Here is a 19,673-nt window from a genome sequence, read left to right as displayed (position 1 = left end):
CTTCTTTTGTTCACTTACAATATATTTTTTTTTATTACTTCCCTTTTACATTACTATAAATAGCTTATTTTTAGTAACTTTTTTATTATTGGCCGTAGGGAAAAACCGAGACCACTTTTCTGTGGTACAACATGGATGATACCTCCAATTTTTAGGTGTATTTTGACATATCTATACCTTGTAAGAATTTTTTTTTCTTTTTGGTTAAATTTCTTCCCCGGTTAGCTCAGTAGGGAGAGCGTCGGTCTACAGATCGCGGGGTCGCGAGTTCGATCCCCGGGCGGGGCGTATGTTCTCCGTGACGATTTGATGAAAGACATTGTGTCTCAAATCATTCGTCTTCCACCTCTGATAATTCATGTGGGGAAGTTGGCAGTTACTTGCGGAGAACAGGTTAGTACTGGTATAGAATCCAGGAACACTGGTTAGGTTAACTGCCCGCCGTTACATGACTGAAATACTGTTGAAAAACGGCGTTAAACCCAAAACAAACAAACAAACAAATTTCTTCCCTTTGTTGTTCCTGTCCTTTGGACTGAGATATCTTTTCTGAGGACCTTCTTGTCCTCAAGTGCAATGATAAAAGGTGAGCGATATAGTGCCATCATGGCCCTCTTGTCTATGCATTTATATTACTTTTGTTATTTTTTATGCATTTTTACTTCAGGTTCTAGATCTAGCAGTTCTCTTAGTGCAGCATATGTTCCTGGCTAGAATCTTCCCCAGAAACAGCACATTGAAGAGCACAGGCAGCAGGTATGTAAATATCTTTTTGTATTGGTTTCTAATTAGTGTTACAAACACAACACTTGTATCATACAAATCATATAACAGACATGGAGCCCTCTTGCGGAAATGAAAACATTGTCATCCTAATGGCTGTTAAGTGTATGTTTGTACATCTGATTTGTTTGGCCATTACATGTACAAGATTTAGCTCACCAAAACGTTCCTTCTAGCACATATAAAATATTATTTTTAAGGGATATTGTTTTAGCATAATGTTACAAATGTTTAATAATGCAATGAGAAAAATAAGTCATTGTTTGTGCAAACTTAATTAGATCGATTTAAGAACTAATCTAAGTATTAACAGTTTTATCATAACCCAAAGCTGTTTTTTTAATATTATAAGCAAGTGCAGCACATATTATGCTATTGGAAGCATTTGTCTTGCAGTCTGTATTTCACTTCCGGATATTTTCATCATGCGACTACACCAGCGAGTACCCGCACACTTAACACAAAGAAATTTCGTACATGCGTTTACGATTCGAAAAATCGAAAAACAAATCAGGAAGTAAAAAGGTACGCAAAAGAAATGACTTGCAAATTTGAAACGTTAGAAGCCAAAGGAATCACGTGACCAGGGACAATTTTATTACGTATTTTTTTTGGGCGGGAGTCTATTTTTAGACGATGCATATTCATTTCATTAATCTCGATTCTTTACTATGATATATTCAATCGAGGAGTTACATGATTTAAACTTTATCATTGTGTCTTCTTGCTCTGTTATTTTACGTAGTTGTATTGCACTTTTTAAAGACTGGAATAAAAACACATATTGGGCTAGAGGCTATCTGTAATGAATATGCATGAGTCCAAGATGGCGGCGCCCTACGGGAAATCGGATTCCTTTGACGATACCCTTGTATACATTACATGCTCAGTCAAGTGTGACATGTTCACCATAAGTGTTCCTTCTCTTGAGAAGGAACAATAATTTTGTAGTACATAATTCTACCTGATACAGTTAAAGCAACTGGCCTCCAAATGGTTTAGCAACATATTTTTTTTATATAGATATCTTGAAATAAATGATTTATTTCTTAAGCAGGCTTTAAAATTAAGTGAAACTTATGTTACAGAAATACAATCATGACAATTTGCTGTATTGACTGCTTTATACTAGGGCTGGGACGATTTCAAAACTTTTAAACCGGTTAATCATTTGTTTGAAATTGAATTGAACCGGTTTATCGGCGGGCATATTGAAAATGCTGTTTTTTTTCCTAACGACCGTCAATCAAGGTACTTTCAGTAGCAGACTTCATTAGAAACTTACTGACTTTATTGTTTGCAAGCAGTGTGACAATTAATAAGTCATATTTTGGTGTACTTTATTCTAAATATAACAAGACATGCAAATCTGAGACGCTTTGATTATGTTCAGTTGATGTGATTTAGCGGAAATATACTGCGGGTCTACGCGCTGCTCGAAGAACCATATGACGGTAAAGTACGACTTGTGATGTTTATTGTTTGAGAGCGATTACCGGTTTTGCAAATTTGAAACCGGTTTCACCCAGTAATCAAATCGGATCCGATTAACCAAATATTCTTCCCAGTCCTACTTTATACGACATTAAGTAAAAGAAACTGTTTGTGAAAACGTCTCGTAACGGCTACCAAATCATGAAATGTGTGAAAAACATAAATACACTAAGGGTTAATTATCAATTAAAAATAGTTTTTATTTCCAACATATTTAACATTGTTTTGTTTAATCTTTATATCTTTTTTCTGCCAGTTCGAATCCTCGTGATTTATTTGGTGTTCCTCGGTTATTTACGTTCCTAAAGAAAATGTAACAAATCGGATGAACGTTATTATCTATTGTGCTTACGATAGTGGAATTTCTGTAAGATAGAGTACTACGCGTCTTAACAGTTCGATCCTTTATTCAATTCTGCAAAAACAACTCAACAACATGACGTCAATATCTGACGTCCGACATTTACATAAATTGGCGGCAATGTTAACGTTATCACGACATCCTTGGGGCCGCTAAATGATATATTTTGCAAAACATCATGACATAATGATATCTATAGTGTCTTTTCATAAAATGAATGCTCAGATAAAGGAAATATCTAAAAAGTTACAACTAAAAAATCACATTTAATATCCTGCAGAATGCACCAGTCACGGTTTCGTATTAAGTAATAGTACAACTCTAAACATACTTGAAATAAAATAAACTTCAAATTAGCGTGTCTTTTTAACTGTCACAGTATATTCGCGAATTTATGAAAATGAACCACTTCGCAATAATGCCAACCATGATTAATGAATCTGGCATCTCTTTACATTACACTCGTAAAGTTTAAGTGTTTCTATAGTTCACACATTCTAGTGGGTATAACTTCACTACTGGTCTGGTTGTAGTTCTGTTCGCGGTTCTAATTGTAGCAGCTCGGGTACGATCGTCTCTTCCGGTAATTAACTGCTCAACAACGCCTAGTTTCCATCGGTTCCGTGGACAATCATCGTGGATTTGTACTGCGTCACCCACGGCTATCATCTGTTCATTCGTTCCTGGTTTACGGTGAGATTCACGTAGTGCTGTTAAGTACTCCATTCTCCACCGTTTCCAGAAATGGTCAAGGAGCTTGGATTGTAATTTTGCCTGTTTTGTAACCGCAGAATGTTCGTCAAATTTGGATGAATTTTCAAGGTCTAAGGTAGTTGTGTTATACGGAAGTGACGTCAGTCTCCGGCTGTAGAGAAGGTGTGACGGTGTTAGTGGGTCCATGTCATCGACACTTGATGACATCTGAGTTAACGGTCTGTCGTTCAGCATGGCTTCGATCTCCGTAACTACCGTTTGAAGTGTTTCCATGGTAACAAGGGAGCATCCTAGAACTTTCTTCAGCGCTATTTTTGTGAGACCTATTAGTCGCTCCCACCATCCTCCATACCATGGTGCTCGTTTGGGAATGAAATTCCATTCTGTGCCTTTTCTGCTTAATGTATTTTTTGACTTGAGTTGACTGGAAAATATGTTTCAAACTTTCTGATGCACTTGTAAACGTTGTAGCATTGTCTGACATCATGACCCTCGGAACTGATCTCCGGCTTACGAAACGCCTAAAAGCTAGTAGGAATGACTCTTTGGACAGGTCTGGTACAACCTCTAAGTGTAAGGCTCGAGAATTGGCACATGTGAATAAACAGATATATACTTTTATTACGCTTCCGGAATGGTCTCTTACGTATAGAGCACCTGTGTAATCAACTCCAGTCACAGTGAAAGGTGGAGACTCCTCTACTCTTACTTTTGGTAATGGTGGTGGATCTGGCGCTCTATACGGCTTTCCTTGTACTCGTCTGCATATTGTACATTTCCGGAGGATAGATTTTACGCACTGCCTGGTAGCTGGGATCCATTGCTTCTGCCTTAACTGGGTAGCAGTAGCATTCGTTCCTGCATGTAACTGGTTCTCATGTGTGTCTAGTACAATCAGGCGTGTAAGTTGATGTCTCTTCAGTTACATATAGGAGAATTTGGTGACGTCGGATAATGGCGCGTTATGTATACGTCCTTCACAACGAATAATACCGCTTTTATCTACGAATAAACGCAATTGTTTGACAAGTGGTAATCTTTTGGTGGTACTGGACTTCAAACTGGACATCTCATCTGGGTAAGTAATTTTAGCCACCTTATCTCTGCACTTTCGATTTCTGCTGTCGTTAATTCATCGGTAAGTTTTGTCTGTGCATTTTGGCAATTGCTTATGAATCGTAATATGTAGGCAGTTACACGTAACAGTTAGAAGTATTTGCTGTATTTCTCTATGTTGATTACTTGATGGATGCCTTCATTTGTGCTACACTTTATACTGCATACTACGCTCATCTTTGTGGAATCGGAGGGCAACGAGATATCCGAAACTGTGCTTTTGTTGTCGTCTGCATTTGATTCTCTGTTGGTTTCCAAACAGGCCAGTTGGACTGGTTTTGTATCCATGACGGCCCACTGTTCCATAGGTCGTTCTGTAAGAGCTGATCAGCAGGAATACCACGAGTTAGAAGGTCTGAAGGATTATCATATGTTGGACAGTAGTACCATGGGTAATTTTTGGTAAGTGTTTGTATTTCTATCACTCTGTTCTGCATGAACCGTTTCAGTGGTTTAGTTGTTGATAACCAATGAAGCACAATCTGGCTATCGGACCAGCAGATGACGTCGGAAATGTTCAAGGATTCTTGTACGTGTTGAACTAATCTGGCGCCGACTACTGCGGCCATAAGTTCGAGCTGTGGTAATGTCATGGGTTTCACGGGAGCTACCCGATTTTTCGCGATCACCAATCTGGATCCATATGCGTTCACTATGTATACTGCTGCACCATATGATTTGAGACTGGAATCGACAAATACATGGAGAGTACTTTCTGTTCTTGAATTATTTATGGTCTGTTTATGCTTTGATTGTCGTATGTACTGTCTAGAAAACTCTGTGTCTGTAACTGTGTTCAAATCTTCAGCCAGCTGGTTCCATTTATCTTGCACCTCTAGTGGTAAGGGTACATCTCAATCAAACTTATCTTTCCATAATTGCTGAAGAAGTAATTTTGCCCTTACTGTTACCGGGCTTAACAGACCTAGTGGATCATAAATTCGTGATGAATATCTTAGAATGTCCCTCTTGGTTACAGAGTCTAACTTTGGTATCTTGTGATGTCTGTATGCCATGGTATCTGTTTCCGGTTTCCAGCACATACCTAGTACCTTGATTACTTCATCTCTATCTATGACTCCTTCTCGTGTGGCGATAGCTTTTAGTTCGGAGTTGTTAGAAGACCACAATCTTAAGTTCATACTGGCACATTTCATCAGATCATGTGCATCACGGAAATAGGTGAGTAGATCTCTTTTTTCTTCTAAACTAGACAATATATTGTCAACATATAATTCTCTCTTTATAATCTCGGCTGCTTTGTTGGTTTTGTTCAATTCCAGGTGTTTGAGAATAGTGGCGTTAAGAATAAACGGTGAGCACGTCGCGCCAAACAACACTGCTTTGAATCGGTATGTGCAAAGTTGAGATTTAGGATCACTAGGATCACTGAGCCACAAAAACCGGGTAACATCCCTGTCTTTTTCTTGTAGTCCCACATGTAGGAAAGCTTTTTCTATGTCTTTGGTTACAGCGTACCTTTCCAGTCGAAATCGTATCAATATAGATGTTAATTCATTCAGCACAGGTGCTGTAGACTCCAGGCAGTCGTTCAGGCTAGGTTGACCAGATGACTGTTTACAACTACAGTCATACACGATACGAATAGGAGTGGTAGATGATTCCTTTCGCACAGGGTGGTGGGGAATATAGTGGACTGCGTTTGAAGTTTGTACAACATCGTCAATCTTTTCTATAAATCCCCGTCTCTCTTGCTCTGATATATTTTCACCATATTTCTTTAGCATATCAGGTTCCTGGCTAAGTCTGCGAATCGTGCTCTCAGTTCTTTTCTTTGTGATGTTGTAATTTGTTGGAAGTGGGTCGTGGTCTAATTTCCATGGAAGGGCTGCAGTGTACTTGTCGTCTGTAAATTCAGTTGACGTCTGCTGATACTGCGCCAAGTAATCCGTCTTCTCTTGCTCGTCTTTGCACGGAGTGATACCTATGCTCTCGAGCGACCAGAAACGTTTTATAGCGTTTTCATCTCGTGCACATGTCGTCATAACGTTAAATATGTGGTTCATCTTACTAGTAGTATTGCTGCAGTATGCATTCACAGGTCCAGACAAAAGATATCCGATCTTGGATTTCACTGCAGTTGGTCCACATCCGCGTATAATATGATCTTCAATGACATCCTAGTAATGGTCAGCTCCTATCAGCAGAGAAATTGTAAATACCTCATCGCCGCTAACCGGATGTGCCAGGTTCAGTCCTCTCAGGTAAGGTAAATGGGACGCTGTGTTGTGTTGACTGGTACTAATAGGTACTGATATAGTAGGTACTATTAACACATTGATCGGTATTCTCTTTTTCTGGTTTGTAATGAGGTACACCATTGCGGAATCAACTTGTTTTAGTTGTTGTTCTTGGTTACCAAACGTTGCTAAGTGTAAGGTTTCTGTACCGGATGTGGATAGTTGCAATTCTTGTGCTAGCGTCTCGGTGATAAATGACTTCTGTGCTCCTTCGTCAAATAGGATATGAGTATCCCTTGTTATGTTACCGGAAGTCACCTTGCTAATGGCTGTTTTCAGTATAACACCATGGGAAGTTTCTTGGGTAGATGAAAGTAGAACTGCCGTTTCCGGTTTTGATAGTTGTACATCCGGAACATTCCCGCCACTGTTTTGTTCTTTATTCTTGTTGTTACATATGCTAGTATGATGTTTCTTTTTACAAACCAGACATCTTCTTTGTGACGTGCAGTTTATGACTCGGTGTTTTCTTAAACAATTAAAGCACAATTGTTTTTCTTTCACTTTCTGCATTCTTGACAGCGTATCAGGAAACCTTGTACAGTCAATAGATTTATGTGATTCTTCACAGAATGTACAAATGATATCATTTGATTTATATTTTCTGTTTGTATTGAAATCTGTCTCTGTTCTGTCTTTATTTTGCCTTCTTCCTTGCTTTGATAACGCTCAGTAGTGTTATTTCTAGAGATCAAAAAGGGCAGGTGCTTCCTAAAAGGGGCAGGGTGATGTCCGAAAGAGACAGGGTGCTCTTTTAGACGTGAAAGTTACCACAGCAGTAGTTGCATTTCTAGATGTCTATATATATGGGCCATTCCATGAGAAAACCGGTATTAGTGACAAAATTTTCGATTTTTGCTTTTTTGCATTTTCTTAAAGAAGAATATATATATTTTCATTCAGCGCAAAATTTAACATAATTCAAAGCTGCTTTTATATTTTATAACACGTTTTAAACCCGAAGGTACCAAATGATAATTTACAAGAAATGATGACGTCAACGTCACTTTCTGAACGTTAGATGAAAAAAAACACAAAGAATCATTGCATGCATAATTGTTTGTTTTAATCTTAAACCATATCATTAGAATATAAAACATTAACTTAAAGGCTCTATCAATAATATTGAAATAGTTTACCTTTCAAAAAGTGGATTTCTTGATTGAATAATTACTCGACACTGAATTGGTGGAATATTTCTAGCAAATTTATAAATTTACCAGATATATGACAAAATTTAATATATTCAAATAATGATGAAATACACGCCATTTTAAAAATATTTCCTGCTCAAAATTGCTCAATAATAATTGCAGTACTTCAACTCATTTTAAATACAAGTCTGTATATGGCAAAACGTATCTATCGTGGCGCTGGTTGCGGGCACGTGATATCCATATTGGCAGGATTCAGGTATTTTCTGACATTTTTATACAGGTATTCAACTCGTTGTCTGCTCTGTCCTTTTGGTTGAAGCATAGTAGGTCTATCATCATTCACACGGATACCAGTACAGATGTTAACCTTAACTTCCGGTGTATTTTTTCCAGTTTGCATGGTAACGACACCAGGTTCGTCTATTGTCATACTAAAAGACTGGTGCTTCCTGTGTCAAGTGAAAAATATTAGATTTCAATGGAGTATTCAGTATATTTGTTTTAGTTTTCTTGCACGTCATTGCTTTTTTTTACAGAAAAAGGGCATTGTACTATCAAAACAATGATTTAAGCAGAACGAAAAAAATAATAAAAAAACTCCCAATTTGCGAGATTATTTACACTTTACAGTTGCAGATATAAAGTGTAAATAATCTCGCAAATGACCCGTAAAGGCGAGATTTCAAGAGGTTATTCCGTTTACACAATTTAAGTTTTATATAAAAATATCACTTGAACTGAACGAACATTTTTGTTTCTAAAGAATTCTTGCTATTCTGGTATTGCGTTATTTAATCATCGATTCAGCGCAAATTGTTGTATCTGCTTATTTATAATACAGTTACATACACGGTGGCAATGAAACGATTGTTAAAACGTTGCTATAATTAATTGTTACCTTATTCCATGAACTGATTTGAACATTGGAGTTAGGTAACTCTTCCAGTCAGCCCACCGCCATGCTGGATAACGAACTTCTTGATTGGTCGCAGACGACAAACGTACAACGTCTCCAAGCTGGTCCATGATCTCTATGTTCGATCTTCTGCAAGAAAACACACTGTCCATAATAATTAGATCAACTCAATGCGAACGCAAACTAATTGAACTCTGAGTTATGTTCCAATAATTCATTTTATTATATATCTATATAAATTATGTCAAAAATACAGTTTGCATTTCACAATGAAATACGAACAGGTTGAAAACTCTCATATTGTACCTTCCAAAATCCCGTATATTGTACCTTTCGTATTGTATGTTACCGGACTACTTTCATCAATATGCATATGCTGACACATAATATATAGCACAAAAAAACATCACTCATTTAATTTTAACATCAACATACATTTTAGATTTCGTTCGATTAAAAATTAACAAACAAAAATGTGGAAGCATATAATAAAAGGGTAATTACAACAACGGCAGCTAGATCTGGGATTTTGTATTCGGCTCTCGTGGATTTTACTAGGACGGATCACATATCCGATCTGGCAAAATCCACGGAAGCCGAATACAGCATCCCAGAACAAGCTATTGTTATAATAACCCTATTATAGCATTTATTTTATGATACTGATGTGCGTCTGCTTTACTGGAATACAATTCACTTGCAAACTAGTATAATACGTTCATTGAAAAATCATAAATGTGTTAAATTTTTTTTATGAATTTCGATCCCTAGTTTACTTTTCTAAAAGTAAAAATACAGAACTTTTAGGATTGTACAAGCTTTAAAACATGATAATAACATGATAGATATAAATTATGTACCTGTAAAGCTTCTTTAAATGGCCAAATCCAGCATCTACCAAACATTTTGCGTGACCGGGAACCTGCATAAGATATTCGATAGAATCTTGTCTTCCCGTCAGGATACGCCACATGAGGTAACCTAACAAATAACGATTCTTGTTTTGTCCTGAATAAAAAAATATATAACTAACAAACCTCTTCATTCCGACGTTCATAAACATTTAGTATACCTTATACGTTAAATATAAACAAAACTAAGCAAAATAATACAGTTTAGAAGCACTGCATGGATAAACAATATTTCAAACTTCATTTTTAAAAACAATAGTGAAAATTATAATTGTCTTTAAATGTATAAACTTCAGCTTACCAGGGCAGTTGTCTGCATGGAGTGAGATCTTAGGCTCATGTTGACTGTACTCGTCAAGCACATAGTCCAACATTGATATTACAGCGTTAGGACCGTGTATTTGCGTCCCGTCTTGCCCGATCGTCTCGTTTTCATCTACCAAGAAGTTCAGTTGCCTTGGATACCCATCAATGCGCACGCCAAATATTTGCACTTTACGTAATGTTGCAAAATAAATTGGTCCCATTTGTCTGGAATAGTGTGGTATTGAAACATTTTGGGAGAAATCAAAAGTGTAATGATTATATCTTGTTTGTGGGGTTTGATCATGTGACTCTCGTGCCTGCTTGATACAACTGTTGTTAACTTCTCTCTCTATTTGGGCTTTTAAAATGTGTTCTCGGAACTGATCAGTTGCGTAAATTTTTTCGTTTTCTTCAACAGCTATATTTATGTTTTTTCTGTGTTTCTCGCATGCGGCACACACGTCATCTCTCGGAGAGGCAATTTTAATGTGGCCCAGACAATTATTCCAGATCTCGCAAAAAGAACTTTGTTTAACGTACCGTATATTGGATTCCTCACAACTCTGAAGATACATTTTGTGAACTTTTAGCTTTGTTGTCCGGCTGTCTAGATAAACAGGGGGTATATTATCACTTCCACGTGGAGCAGCTGGTTGTGGGAGCCCATATGCATCTGCATAATTTTGGATATACTCCACAACTTTTCGGATGTCCTCATACACTAAAGCATGCTTAGGCTTACGACCACTATTTCCGTGTTTCCGTGCTGTAACTCCTTCTTTTTTGACATGACATACAAGTCCTTCTAGTGCATGCCTACCGATATCATAAATAAGTGAAAATGTTCTTCTGCAAATTGATTTGCCGCTATATGTATATATCATGCGGATGCGTTTCCGTTTTTTCCCACGTTTGGTTACGTCCTGATTACCACCATATGTTATAGATCCCATCATATACATGTCTTTCTCTTCCTTAGACATTTCCCTTACTGAAAGAATGTGATCATATATATCATCTGCACTTATTCCAATATTACATCTCTGCTTACATCCACAACCAGATCGTGCAAACTGTCTTATCTTACCTCTATCGTCATCATAATCTTCATCATTTACTACGTTTTCATCACGGACTTCATTATCATAAGCATTATCGCCAGAGTCGTCACTTCTATCATCCTGCCATTCCTGATCAGAATAATGTGCTCCCTCTTCTAGATGTAGAAGGTAATCCCTTGCTCTGTCCTCAACAGCAGATTGAATTGTGGCCCGGTCAAATTCATCATCATCACTCGCAGTGTCACCAACCAAGTCACCGGTACTGTTTTCACCATCATCGTCATTTCCGTTTTGCGATGCATATGGTGTCGCTGACGGTGTCCGTCCAAAGTGATCAGACAGTAAGCTCTCAAGATCCTGAAAGTTAATTGAATTTTTTATAGGTAACTAAAACTGTACATAACAGTCAAAATCTGTACATAAACAGTCATTTATAATACTGACAATCAACGAAATGAAGTATTTTATAAACGTATTTGTATTAAAATATCATTTTTGGGATTGAGAAAGAGAATAAAAAATATGAGTATTAAAACAAAGAAGAACAAAAAAGAAAGAAAAAAGAGGCGAAACCATTACGTCTCGAACCCATATATTTAACTTCTAAAAAATGGGACAACGCTCTACCTATCTGAGCTAAACGCTCACTTGACTTTTAGGCGCTAAATGTAGTATATATCATATTTGGTCATGTGTTTACTTGAAATTCACTTTTCTTATAACAGTTCAATATGTAATATATTAGAGATGGATAGAAAGAGAGAACAAATATATTCATCTCGATAACCTGGTTAATTGTCAAACACTATCAAGACCAGCATAATACTACAGAAAGGGCACATCTACCAGCGAATGTCATCTTTGCTTTATTTGATATCCTAGATCTAGAGTGTAAAAGAGTTTTATCAAAACATGCAATCACTTTTGTAGGATTGTATCACAACTGAAAGTAGTCAAATTAAAGTATCTCATCTATAAAGAAATGACAAAAAAAGAGAAACAAAATGGCGGCAAAAATTAATGTCAAGATATGTTCAAAATAACTGTTGAATTTCCGTCCTATAACACTTTTGTTTAATAATCAACATGTCATTATATATATATCATTCGTTACTAACCTCGAAATCACTATCCATTTGAATTCAACTTTAATATATCCTGTACAATTAATCTCCAAATGATGTCAACAAACTTCCGGGTTATTCGCTGTAGATAATAGTGACGTCAAACTTTAATTGCTTCTGACGTCATTGTTTATCGATGTCACTAATACCGGTTTTCTCATGGAACGCCCCATATATATTTTATTATGTAAAAAGACGATGTCGGTATTAAATCGTTTATTTCCGGTGTGTAGCTTTGAATTCCGACTTCAGGTATCCGGACTTCTTTCCTCAGTGCACTCCTAAGTTCTTCTAACTTCCAGTCATTGTCGCCGTGTTCTCGTGCAAGATTTTTTCTGACCGCTTGTGGCATTTTGTCTAAAATTATTGGCACTAACAGGCTTCCGTAACTTTCTTGATTTTGTCCCATTGATTCTAACCCTCGAACGTATGTTTCCATTTTATCATGGAACGCTTGTAAACTGCTAAGCGTGTTAAATGGCGCCGGTAGTTGTATCAAGGCCTGCATGGTGGTGTGTACAATCTTATGCTGTTGTCTGAACCTCTCTCTAAGTAAACTATTGGCTCTCAAATAATTGGCATTTGTTAAGGCAAAACTATCTATAGTACGTGCTGCAGCGCCCTCTAGCTGAGACTGTAAATATGTAAACTTCTGTACGTCTGTGAGATTGGTATTCAGGTGAATGGTTGATTCAGAGGAATCCCAGAAACCTTGCCATTTAAGAATATCACCGTTAAATTTTGGTAGAGACAACTTTGGCAGTCTATGAAATTGAAATTAATTGTTACTTACATTCTGACTGACGAAAGGATGTGCGTTCACGTTCAACTGTGCCTGTTGAAAACCGGAAGTGCTCTGTAACGATCTGTCAATTGCGGACTGCGACAATTCAGAGGAAAATGTCTGCTGCGACTCGACGTGAAAATTTGACTGACCATCAGTGGGGAAACACTGCGGTTGTTGTACATCTGTACGAATCTGTTTATCTCTGAAGTTACTAAGGTGTCTCATTTTAAGGTCTAAGTCCAACATATACTTTTCGGTTTGTATAATTTCTTCGTTAATTTCTTCGCTGTCCGTAAGATTTGCAATCTTCTCGTTCATTTCTTCCATTTGTTTCACTTTTAACGTGAGTTTTTCAAATATTCCGTTGAAATCGATCAGTGAAATGTTCTCGGCGCCTTTGGCATCTTCTATTCTCCCTAAATAATAGTCTATGACATTCTTCTGAGCATTTCTCTGTGCTAAATGCTTCTGTAAATTCATCTTTGTTGTTTGGTCACAGCACCAAAAAATGTGCTTACGATAGTGGAATTTCTGTAAGATAGAGTACTACGCGTCTTAACAGTTCGATCCTTTATTCAGTTCTGCAAAAACATCTCCACAACATGACGTCAATATCTGACGTCCGACATATACATAAATTGGCGGCAACGTTAACGTTATCACGACATCTATAAACCATTTAGATCCATATTTAAGGTGAATTCTGATGAAATGTTATTTGTTATTTCATTTTCAACAAAATTTGAAATGTAAATGACCCTCACTGACTGGGAAACCCATGAGACATGAGCCATAGTCACATAAAAATAAAAAATGTCACATAAGATTTAAGTGCTGATGAGCCCTGTGTCACATGGCTAAATTGTATTGAATGCAAAAGGATGAAACTATTTAATAGTGCAAATCTAAAGTAAAATGTGAAGGAATGTAACTGGATTTAAAGTGCTTCCAGTGTTTAAAAATGTGTTAACATCACATTTTATTCTAGACTTTGATTTTATGTCAGTTAAGTAAACAAGCAGTATGTGCTCTTAGTGTAATACCTAGTCTAAAACTTGAGTGGATGTCTACTGCTACATGTAAAGTTCTCTGTGTTTTTAAATGATTGTTCATAGAAGTACCAGTACACTTAGTCTGCTTCTTCTTTCAAAGTATTAAATGTTGTCAAATTTTACTTTTGTCACATACAGGTACACTGCTGTAAAATTCTTTTAAGAATGTTATCCAGGGTATGGTAGAGCCTTGTTCTGAAGGCTTACAGTTATTATCAGTGGTATAAAGGAGTACTGTTCAGTTTTACCAGGAAAATAGAGTAAACTAACTCTGAGTTACCCAGTATCGAATGTAAACTGCTTTGAACTTTATTGACATTAAAGATGTGAAGCTGTTACAGTTTTAGTCACTATACTTGTATTTAATTAAGAGCTTCTTTAATCTGAAATATATACATACTACAGTGCCAATTCCTAGTACACAACAGCGATTTTTTTCCTTCTTTATAAAGTATCCCTAAAAGGACATTTTCCCAATTGAAAAATGCAATCTTTTTTCCCAATTATCATCCAAAAATTTCCCAAATGACCAAATTAAGTTTGCATTTTGATGATTGCAGAAGGTAAACTTAGTTACATTGACATTCACCATGATTTAACCATTCAAACAGTTTGTTTGATGATATTTACATGGAATTAAAGGAAGAAGCATTCTAAATGATGTTATTAATTAACTATAAAAATTCCCAATCTTAGTAAAAACCCCGCTATTTTTCCCAATTTATCCGGTACCGGACCTTTTCCCATAAGGTAAAAAAATCACTGCACAAGGCGCAACTGTCCCATGGAAATTTCTAAATGTCACATAAAATTTTTAAATGTCACATAATTTATTGTGTATGATGCCAGCAGATGGGCCATTGTCCCATGGACAAAAGTTCTTTCCCAGTCACTGGACCCTTAATCTCTAGAAAAACGGAGGTCCGTACCCCTAGAAAACCACTAACAGGCTTGTCTACAGGTACGGATCCTTAGGGCCTACCTCTAGAATCAGATTCTAGAGGTATGGATCCGTACCCCTAGACACTTCCAAAAATGTAACCAGGTTGAATTTATTACATTTGTATTTATTAACTCTTGGTTAATACTTAATCATATTCCTTTCCGATTAATCCCTGCTTGTTGTCTCTCTGCTTTTACTCTCGGTTTTGTAGTTATTTTTAGTTCCCGCTCTTTGGTCATGTGATTAGTCATGTGGTAGTATTATACCTGTTGTACATCATTCTTTCGCTATAACTGACAGAGGTCAGACATGTTTAATGTTTGTGTCTGAGTTTTCTTAACTCGGCATGCAGTGTGAGATGTAGACATTGTACCTTTCTTAGAGTAGATACAGGTAATTTGTAATGACTGGAATGATTTGTTTATGGTCTCGAATTTATAATTTCGGCATTCGAAATATATTTCTGTTGTTTTGAAAATGGTGGTCGATTATCTGTTCTTCTGTCATTGGACATAACCCAGCATGTATGACTAGATTTTTATGATTTAGACTAAGGACAGAATTATTGATAGGTCAGATGAATTACCGTATTTGTTCTAATTAATTATTTGGTAAATGTATTAGGATATGTTTGATATGTTTATTTTCAGACCTAAAAGATTCTGGTATCTGTCTGTTAGAGAGAATTGTATTTAGAAGAATGATACTCATTCCTGGTGTTAACTGTTATCATCTGGTCATAAATAAAAATATAAAGATCGAACATCTTCTTGGATGTGTTTAGCTTCAAGTATAATGGATACAGATCCCAAGATTACAAATGGAGCCCCCAGTGAGGATCAAACTCACGACCCCTGGTTTCTAAATGGAGCCCCCAGTGATATACCAGTGATACACCAGTGAGGATACCATTGATACACTATGGCCAAGGCAGTGACACACCAGTAATACTTCAGGGATACTCTGTGAGTTAAAACATTATTGTCAGCAGTAAAGACTTTTAATACATTTAGTTTTAAAGAAAGTATTTACATACAACACAGTTCTTCAAGAAATCTATTGAACTCCAGTGAACTTCAACACTAGTGTTTTGAGGGTCTTCAACTTCTAGATTGGTGCTTTTTATAGAACAACAGTGACAGAGTGACAGTGATTTTACAAGTTCAACTCTTGGTACATATACAATGGTTGTAGATCTGCAGTGGTACCTTAAATGTTTTTAAGCTTAATGTATGACTTGTATATTTTACTTATTGAAACTTACCTTTAGAAGTCACCTACTGAGGACAGTATTTTCTTTGGCTGGAGGAGAAGACATTTAGTGTGTGTGCATTTCAATGAACTGAAGTAACTTAGACATTCGGCAAGTGTTTGTGAATAGTATAGTGGTCACAGTTTACAGTATTAACAGATTTGGTGAGTCATTTTATATTGAACACTTTAGTCGCTCGAGCAGAATTGTCCGGAAAATTACAAGCTTTCTTGGTTTTAGAAGTTATACGGTAAAGTTCTGCCAGAGTGAATTCAGTTTCATTATAACCAGAATGCTATTGTAAAAGTATGTGAGAAATTTCACTGCACAATTAATTTTTAGCTCACCTGAGCACGAAGTGCTCAAAGGTGAGCTTTAGTGATCACCCTGTGTCCGTCGTCCGTCCGTCCGTCTGTCTGTCCGTCCGTCCGTCCGTCGTCAACAATTTGACTGTTAACACTCTAGAGGTCACATTTTTGGCCCAATCTTGATGAAACTTGGTCAGAATGTTACCCTCAATAAAATCTTGGACGAGTTCGATATTGGGTCATCTGGGATCAAAAACTAGGTCATCAGGTCAAATCAAAGGAAAAGCTTGTTAACACACTAGAGGTCACATTTTTGGCCCAATCTTAATGAAACTTGGTCAGAATGTTACCCTCAATAAAATCTTGGACGAGTTCGATATTGGCAGGCTGTCAACTGATTCCTATATTCCTATATTTTCCTATATTTTGGATCAAAATCCTATATTCTGAAAAACCTCCTATATTTCCTATATTTTCCTATATTTTAAAAAATATTCCTATATTTTTTAGTAAAGTTCTTGCCGATGAATAAGAGAGTAAATCTTGGTTTGATACTGCTTTTGGATTCTTTATTTTATAGGTAAGAAAATTCCCATGTCTGCCACAGCATCACCATCTTTAAGATAATGTTGTTTTGCTCTTCTTCATCATCTGTATGGTCACTTTGCAAGGCAGTGAAACAGGACATGGGTCTTTCAGGTAAATCAAAGTCTCATTCAGATGTTTTCTTTCAGATACTCCCCAATGATGAAATACAAGGCAAATCTCTGAGATCTCTGACATCAAAAAAGTATAGTAAAGATGACAAACTGGTGCAGAAGTACCATGTCTGTTTTAAATATACAGTTCATGCAGTTTTACCAAAATTCAAAGTCTTCATTTACTGAATTGTCAACAGGAAGATTTTCTCAGAGACTTACCTACATACTGAGGGGACCATGCCTGCTCTTTCAAACTGGAATCGAAGCACATAGGCAGACTGTTTGTGCTATTAAAAGCACATGTAGTCTGTTGTCATGGTAAGATAAATATTTTCAACACTTAAGTTTTGCAGGTGTGCCATAAGACAACCATGTTGAAAAAACCATTCAGCTTGTGAGTGTGACTACCTTGTAATAGTAAGACAATGCCTGGAGGAAAGACACATTGGAATGACAAGTGGCTTGATTTAAGAGGACGACAATGGTGTTAAATTGTTTAAATGGTGTAAATCTGTAAAAGGAAATACTGAAGTTGCTTACTGCATTTTATGCTGTAAGCAATTTTCTGTAAGCAACAGTGGTTTCACTCAGGTTAAACAGCACTGTAAATCAACAAAACACAAACAGATCTCAGATACTCGTTTTGGTAAAAACACTGCCCAAAAAGTGTTGACCAAAGGGTGACGGTAAAACAGTGACTGCTTCAGCTTCTGGAGCATCTAATAAACCAGCTACTGTTAGGTCAAGCGATATTGAGCAGAGGCAAATACAACATGTATTCACAAGTCACCCTTTGAAACAAGTCACAGAATCTGAGCTGTTGTGGTGTTTTAAAGTAGCAGCTGCTGATTTTTCATTCAGATCATGAGATGGCCTTGACAAAGTGTTTCAGAAGATGTTCAAGTGTGATATTGCTGATCGTTTTTTTTTTTGTCAAGGACAAAAGCATCATACATAGTTTCAGAAGCCATAAGACCATTTTTGACAGAAGCAATTGTGAAGGAAGTGATAGATGGAAATTTAGGGTATGTTCTTATGTTTGATGAAACTACTACAGCACAGCAATGTAGACAAATGGACATACTGATAAGGTTTTGGAGCAATATTGAGGGAGAGGTGTCCCTGAGGTTTTTGAAAGCTTTTCACTTTGGCCATGCAACAGCTGACATTGTAAGTGAAGCTTTCCTTAAATTAGGGAATGATTTTGAAGTAGACCTACCCATGAAGAATTTGATAAGTCTCTCATCTGATGGCCCGAATGTCAACAAATCCATTCACAGAAAAGTCAGTGAAAGTTTGAAAGCAGATGGCAACCCGGGTTTGCTTGACTTTGAACCCTGCAACCTCCATACAGTGCACAACGCTTTTAGAAAAGGTCTCAACTGTTTTGGAAGTGAGTCTTCTGTCTTGTCTGGATTGTGATGCTGTTGAAGAGAATGGTAGACATTCTAGACATTGATTAATGTAGAAACAGTAAGACAGTAAGTGTACAGGTAAGAGTTGATAGTATATGTACCAGTAAATGAAAATATATGTTGTTGAAAACTCCTATATTTTGCCTCAAAACTATCCAAAAACTCCTATATTTGTTGTGAAAATATTCCTATATTCTTCCTATATTTTGGAGAAGACCTGGTTGACAGCCTGTATTGGGTCATCTGGGATCAAAAACTAGGTCATCAGGTCAAATCAAAGGAAAAGCTTGTTAACACTCTAGAGGTCACATTTTTGGCCCAATCTTAATGAAACTTGGTCAGAATGTTACCCTCAATAAAATCTTGGACAAGTTCGATATTGGGTCATCTGGGGTCAAAAACTAGGTCATCAGGTCAAATCAAAGGAAAAGCTTGTTAACACTCTAGAGGTCACATTTTTGGCCCAATCTTAATGAAACTTGGTCAGAATGTTACCCTCAATAAAATCTTGGACAGGTTCGATATTGGGTCATCTGGGGTCAAAAACTAAGTCACCAGGTCAAATCAAAGGAAAAGCTTGTTAACACTCTAGAGGTCACAATTTTGGCCCAATCTTAATGAAACTTGACCAGAATGTTAATCTTGATGATCTTAAGGTCCAGTTTGAATCTGGGTCATGTAGGATCAAAAACTAGGTCACCAGGTCAAATCAAAGGAAAAGCTAGTTTACACTGTAGAGGCCACATTAATGACCATATCATAATGAAACTTGGTCAGAATATTAATCTTGATGATCTTAAGGCTAAGTATAAATCTGGGTCAGGTGGGGTCAAAAACTAGGTCACTAGGTCAGATCAAAGGAAAAGCTTGTTAACACTGTAGAGGCCATATTTATGACTGTATCTTCATGAAACTTAGTCAGAATGTTAAACTTGATGATCTTTAGGGCAAGTTTGAATCTGGGTCATGTCGGAACAAAAACTAGGTCACCAGGTCAAATCAAAGGAAAAG

At 36.8% G+C, this 19,673-nt stretch overlaps 3 protein-coding genes across 3 annotated transcripts; all 3 read right to left on the bottom strand.

Annotated features, from left to right (window-relative positions):
- Positions 1-5,322: 5,322 nt before the first annotated feature.
- LOC128546477 (uncharacterized) lies at positions 5,323-6,474 on the bottom strand. The gene has a single exon (XM_053517033.1). It carries the CDS (start codon positions 6,472-6,474, stop codon positions 5,323-5,325), a length of 1,152 nt encoding a protein of 383 aa, XP_053373008.1.
- A 135-nt stretch (positions 6,475-6,609) lies between these two features.
- On the bottom strand, positions 6,610-7,242 carry LOC128546476 (uncharacterized). Its single transcript, XM_053517032.1, has one exon. It carries the CDS (start codon positions 7,240-7,242, stop codon positions 6,610-6,612), a length of 633 nt encoding a protein of 210 aa, XP_053373007.1.
- A 531-nt stretch (positions 7,243-7,773) lies between these two features.
- On the bottom strand, positions 7,774-12,377 carry LOC128546271 (uncharacterized). The gene is made up of 5 exons (XM_053516644.1): positions 12,199-12,377; positions 10,015-11,437; positions 9,663-9,810; positions 8,785-8,931; positions 7,774-8,335 (listed from the first exon to the last, which is right to left on the bottom strand). The coding sequence occupies exons 1-5, from the start codon at positions 12,214-12,216 to the stop codon at positions 8,092-8,094; spliced, it is 1,980 nt and encodes a 659-aa protein (XP_053372619.1). The 5' UTR covers positions 12,217-12,377; the 3' UTR covers positions 7,774-8,091.
- Positions 12,378-19,673: the final 7,296 nt, after the last annotated feature.

This window comes from Mercenaria mercenaria, chromosome 10, assembly GCF_021730395.1.
Source record: "Mercenaria mercenaria strain notata chromosome 10, MADL_Memer_1, whole genome shotgun sequence".
NCBI classification, from domain to species: Eukaryota; Metazoa; Mollusca; class Bivalvia; order Venerida; family Veneridae; genus Mercenaria; species Mercenaria mercenaria.
This window is presented reverse-complemented; position numbering and strand designations above follow the sequence as displayed.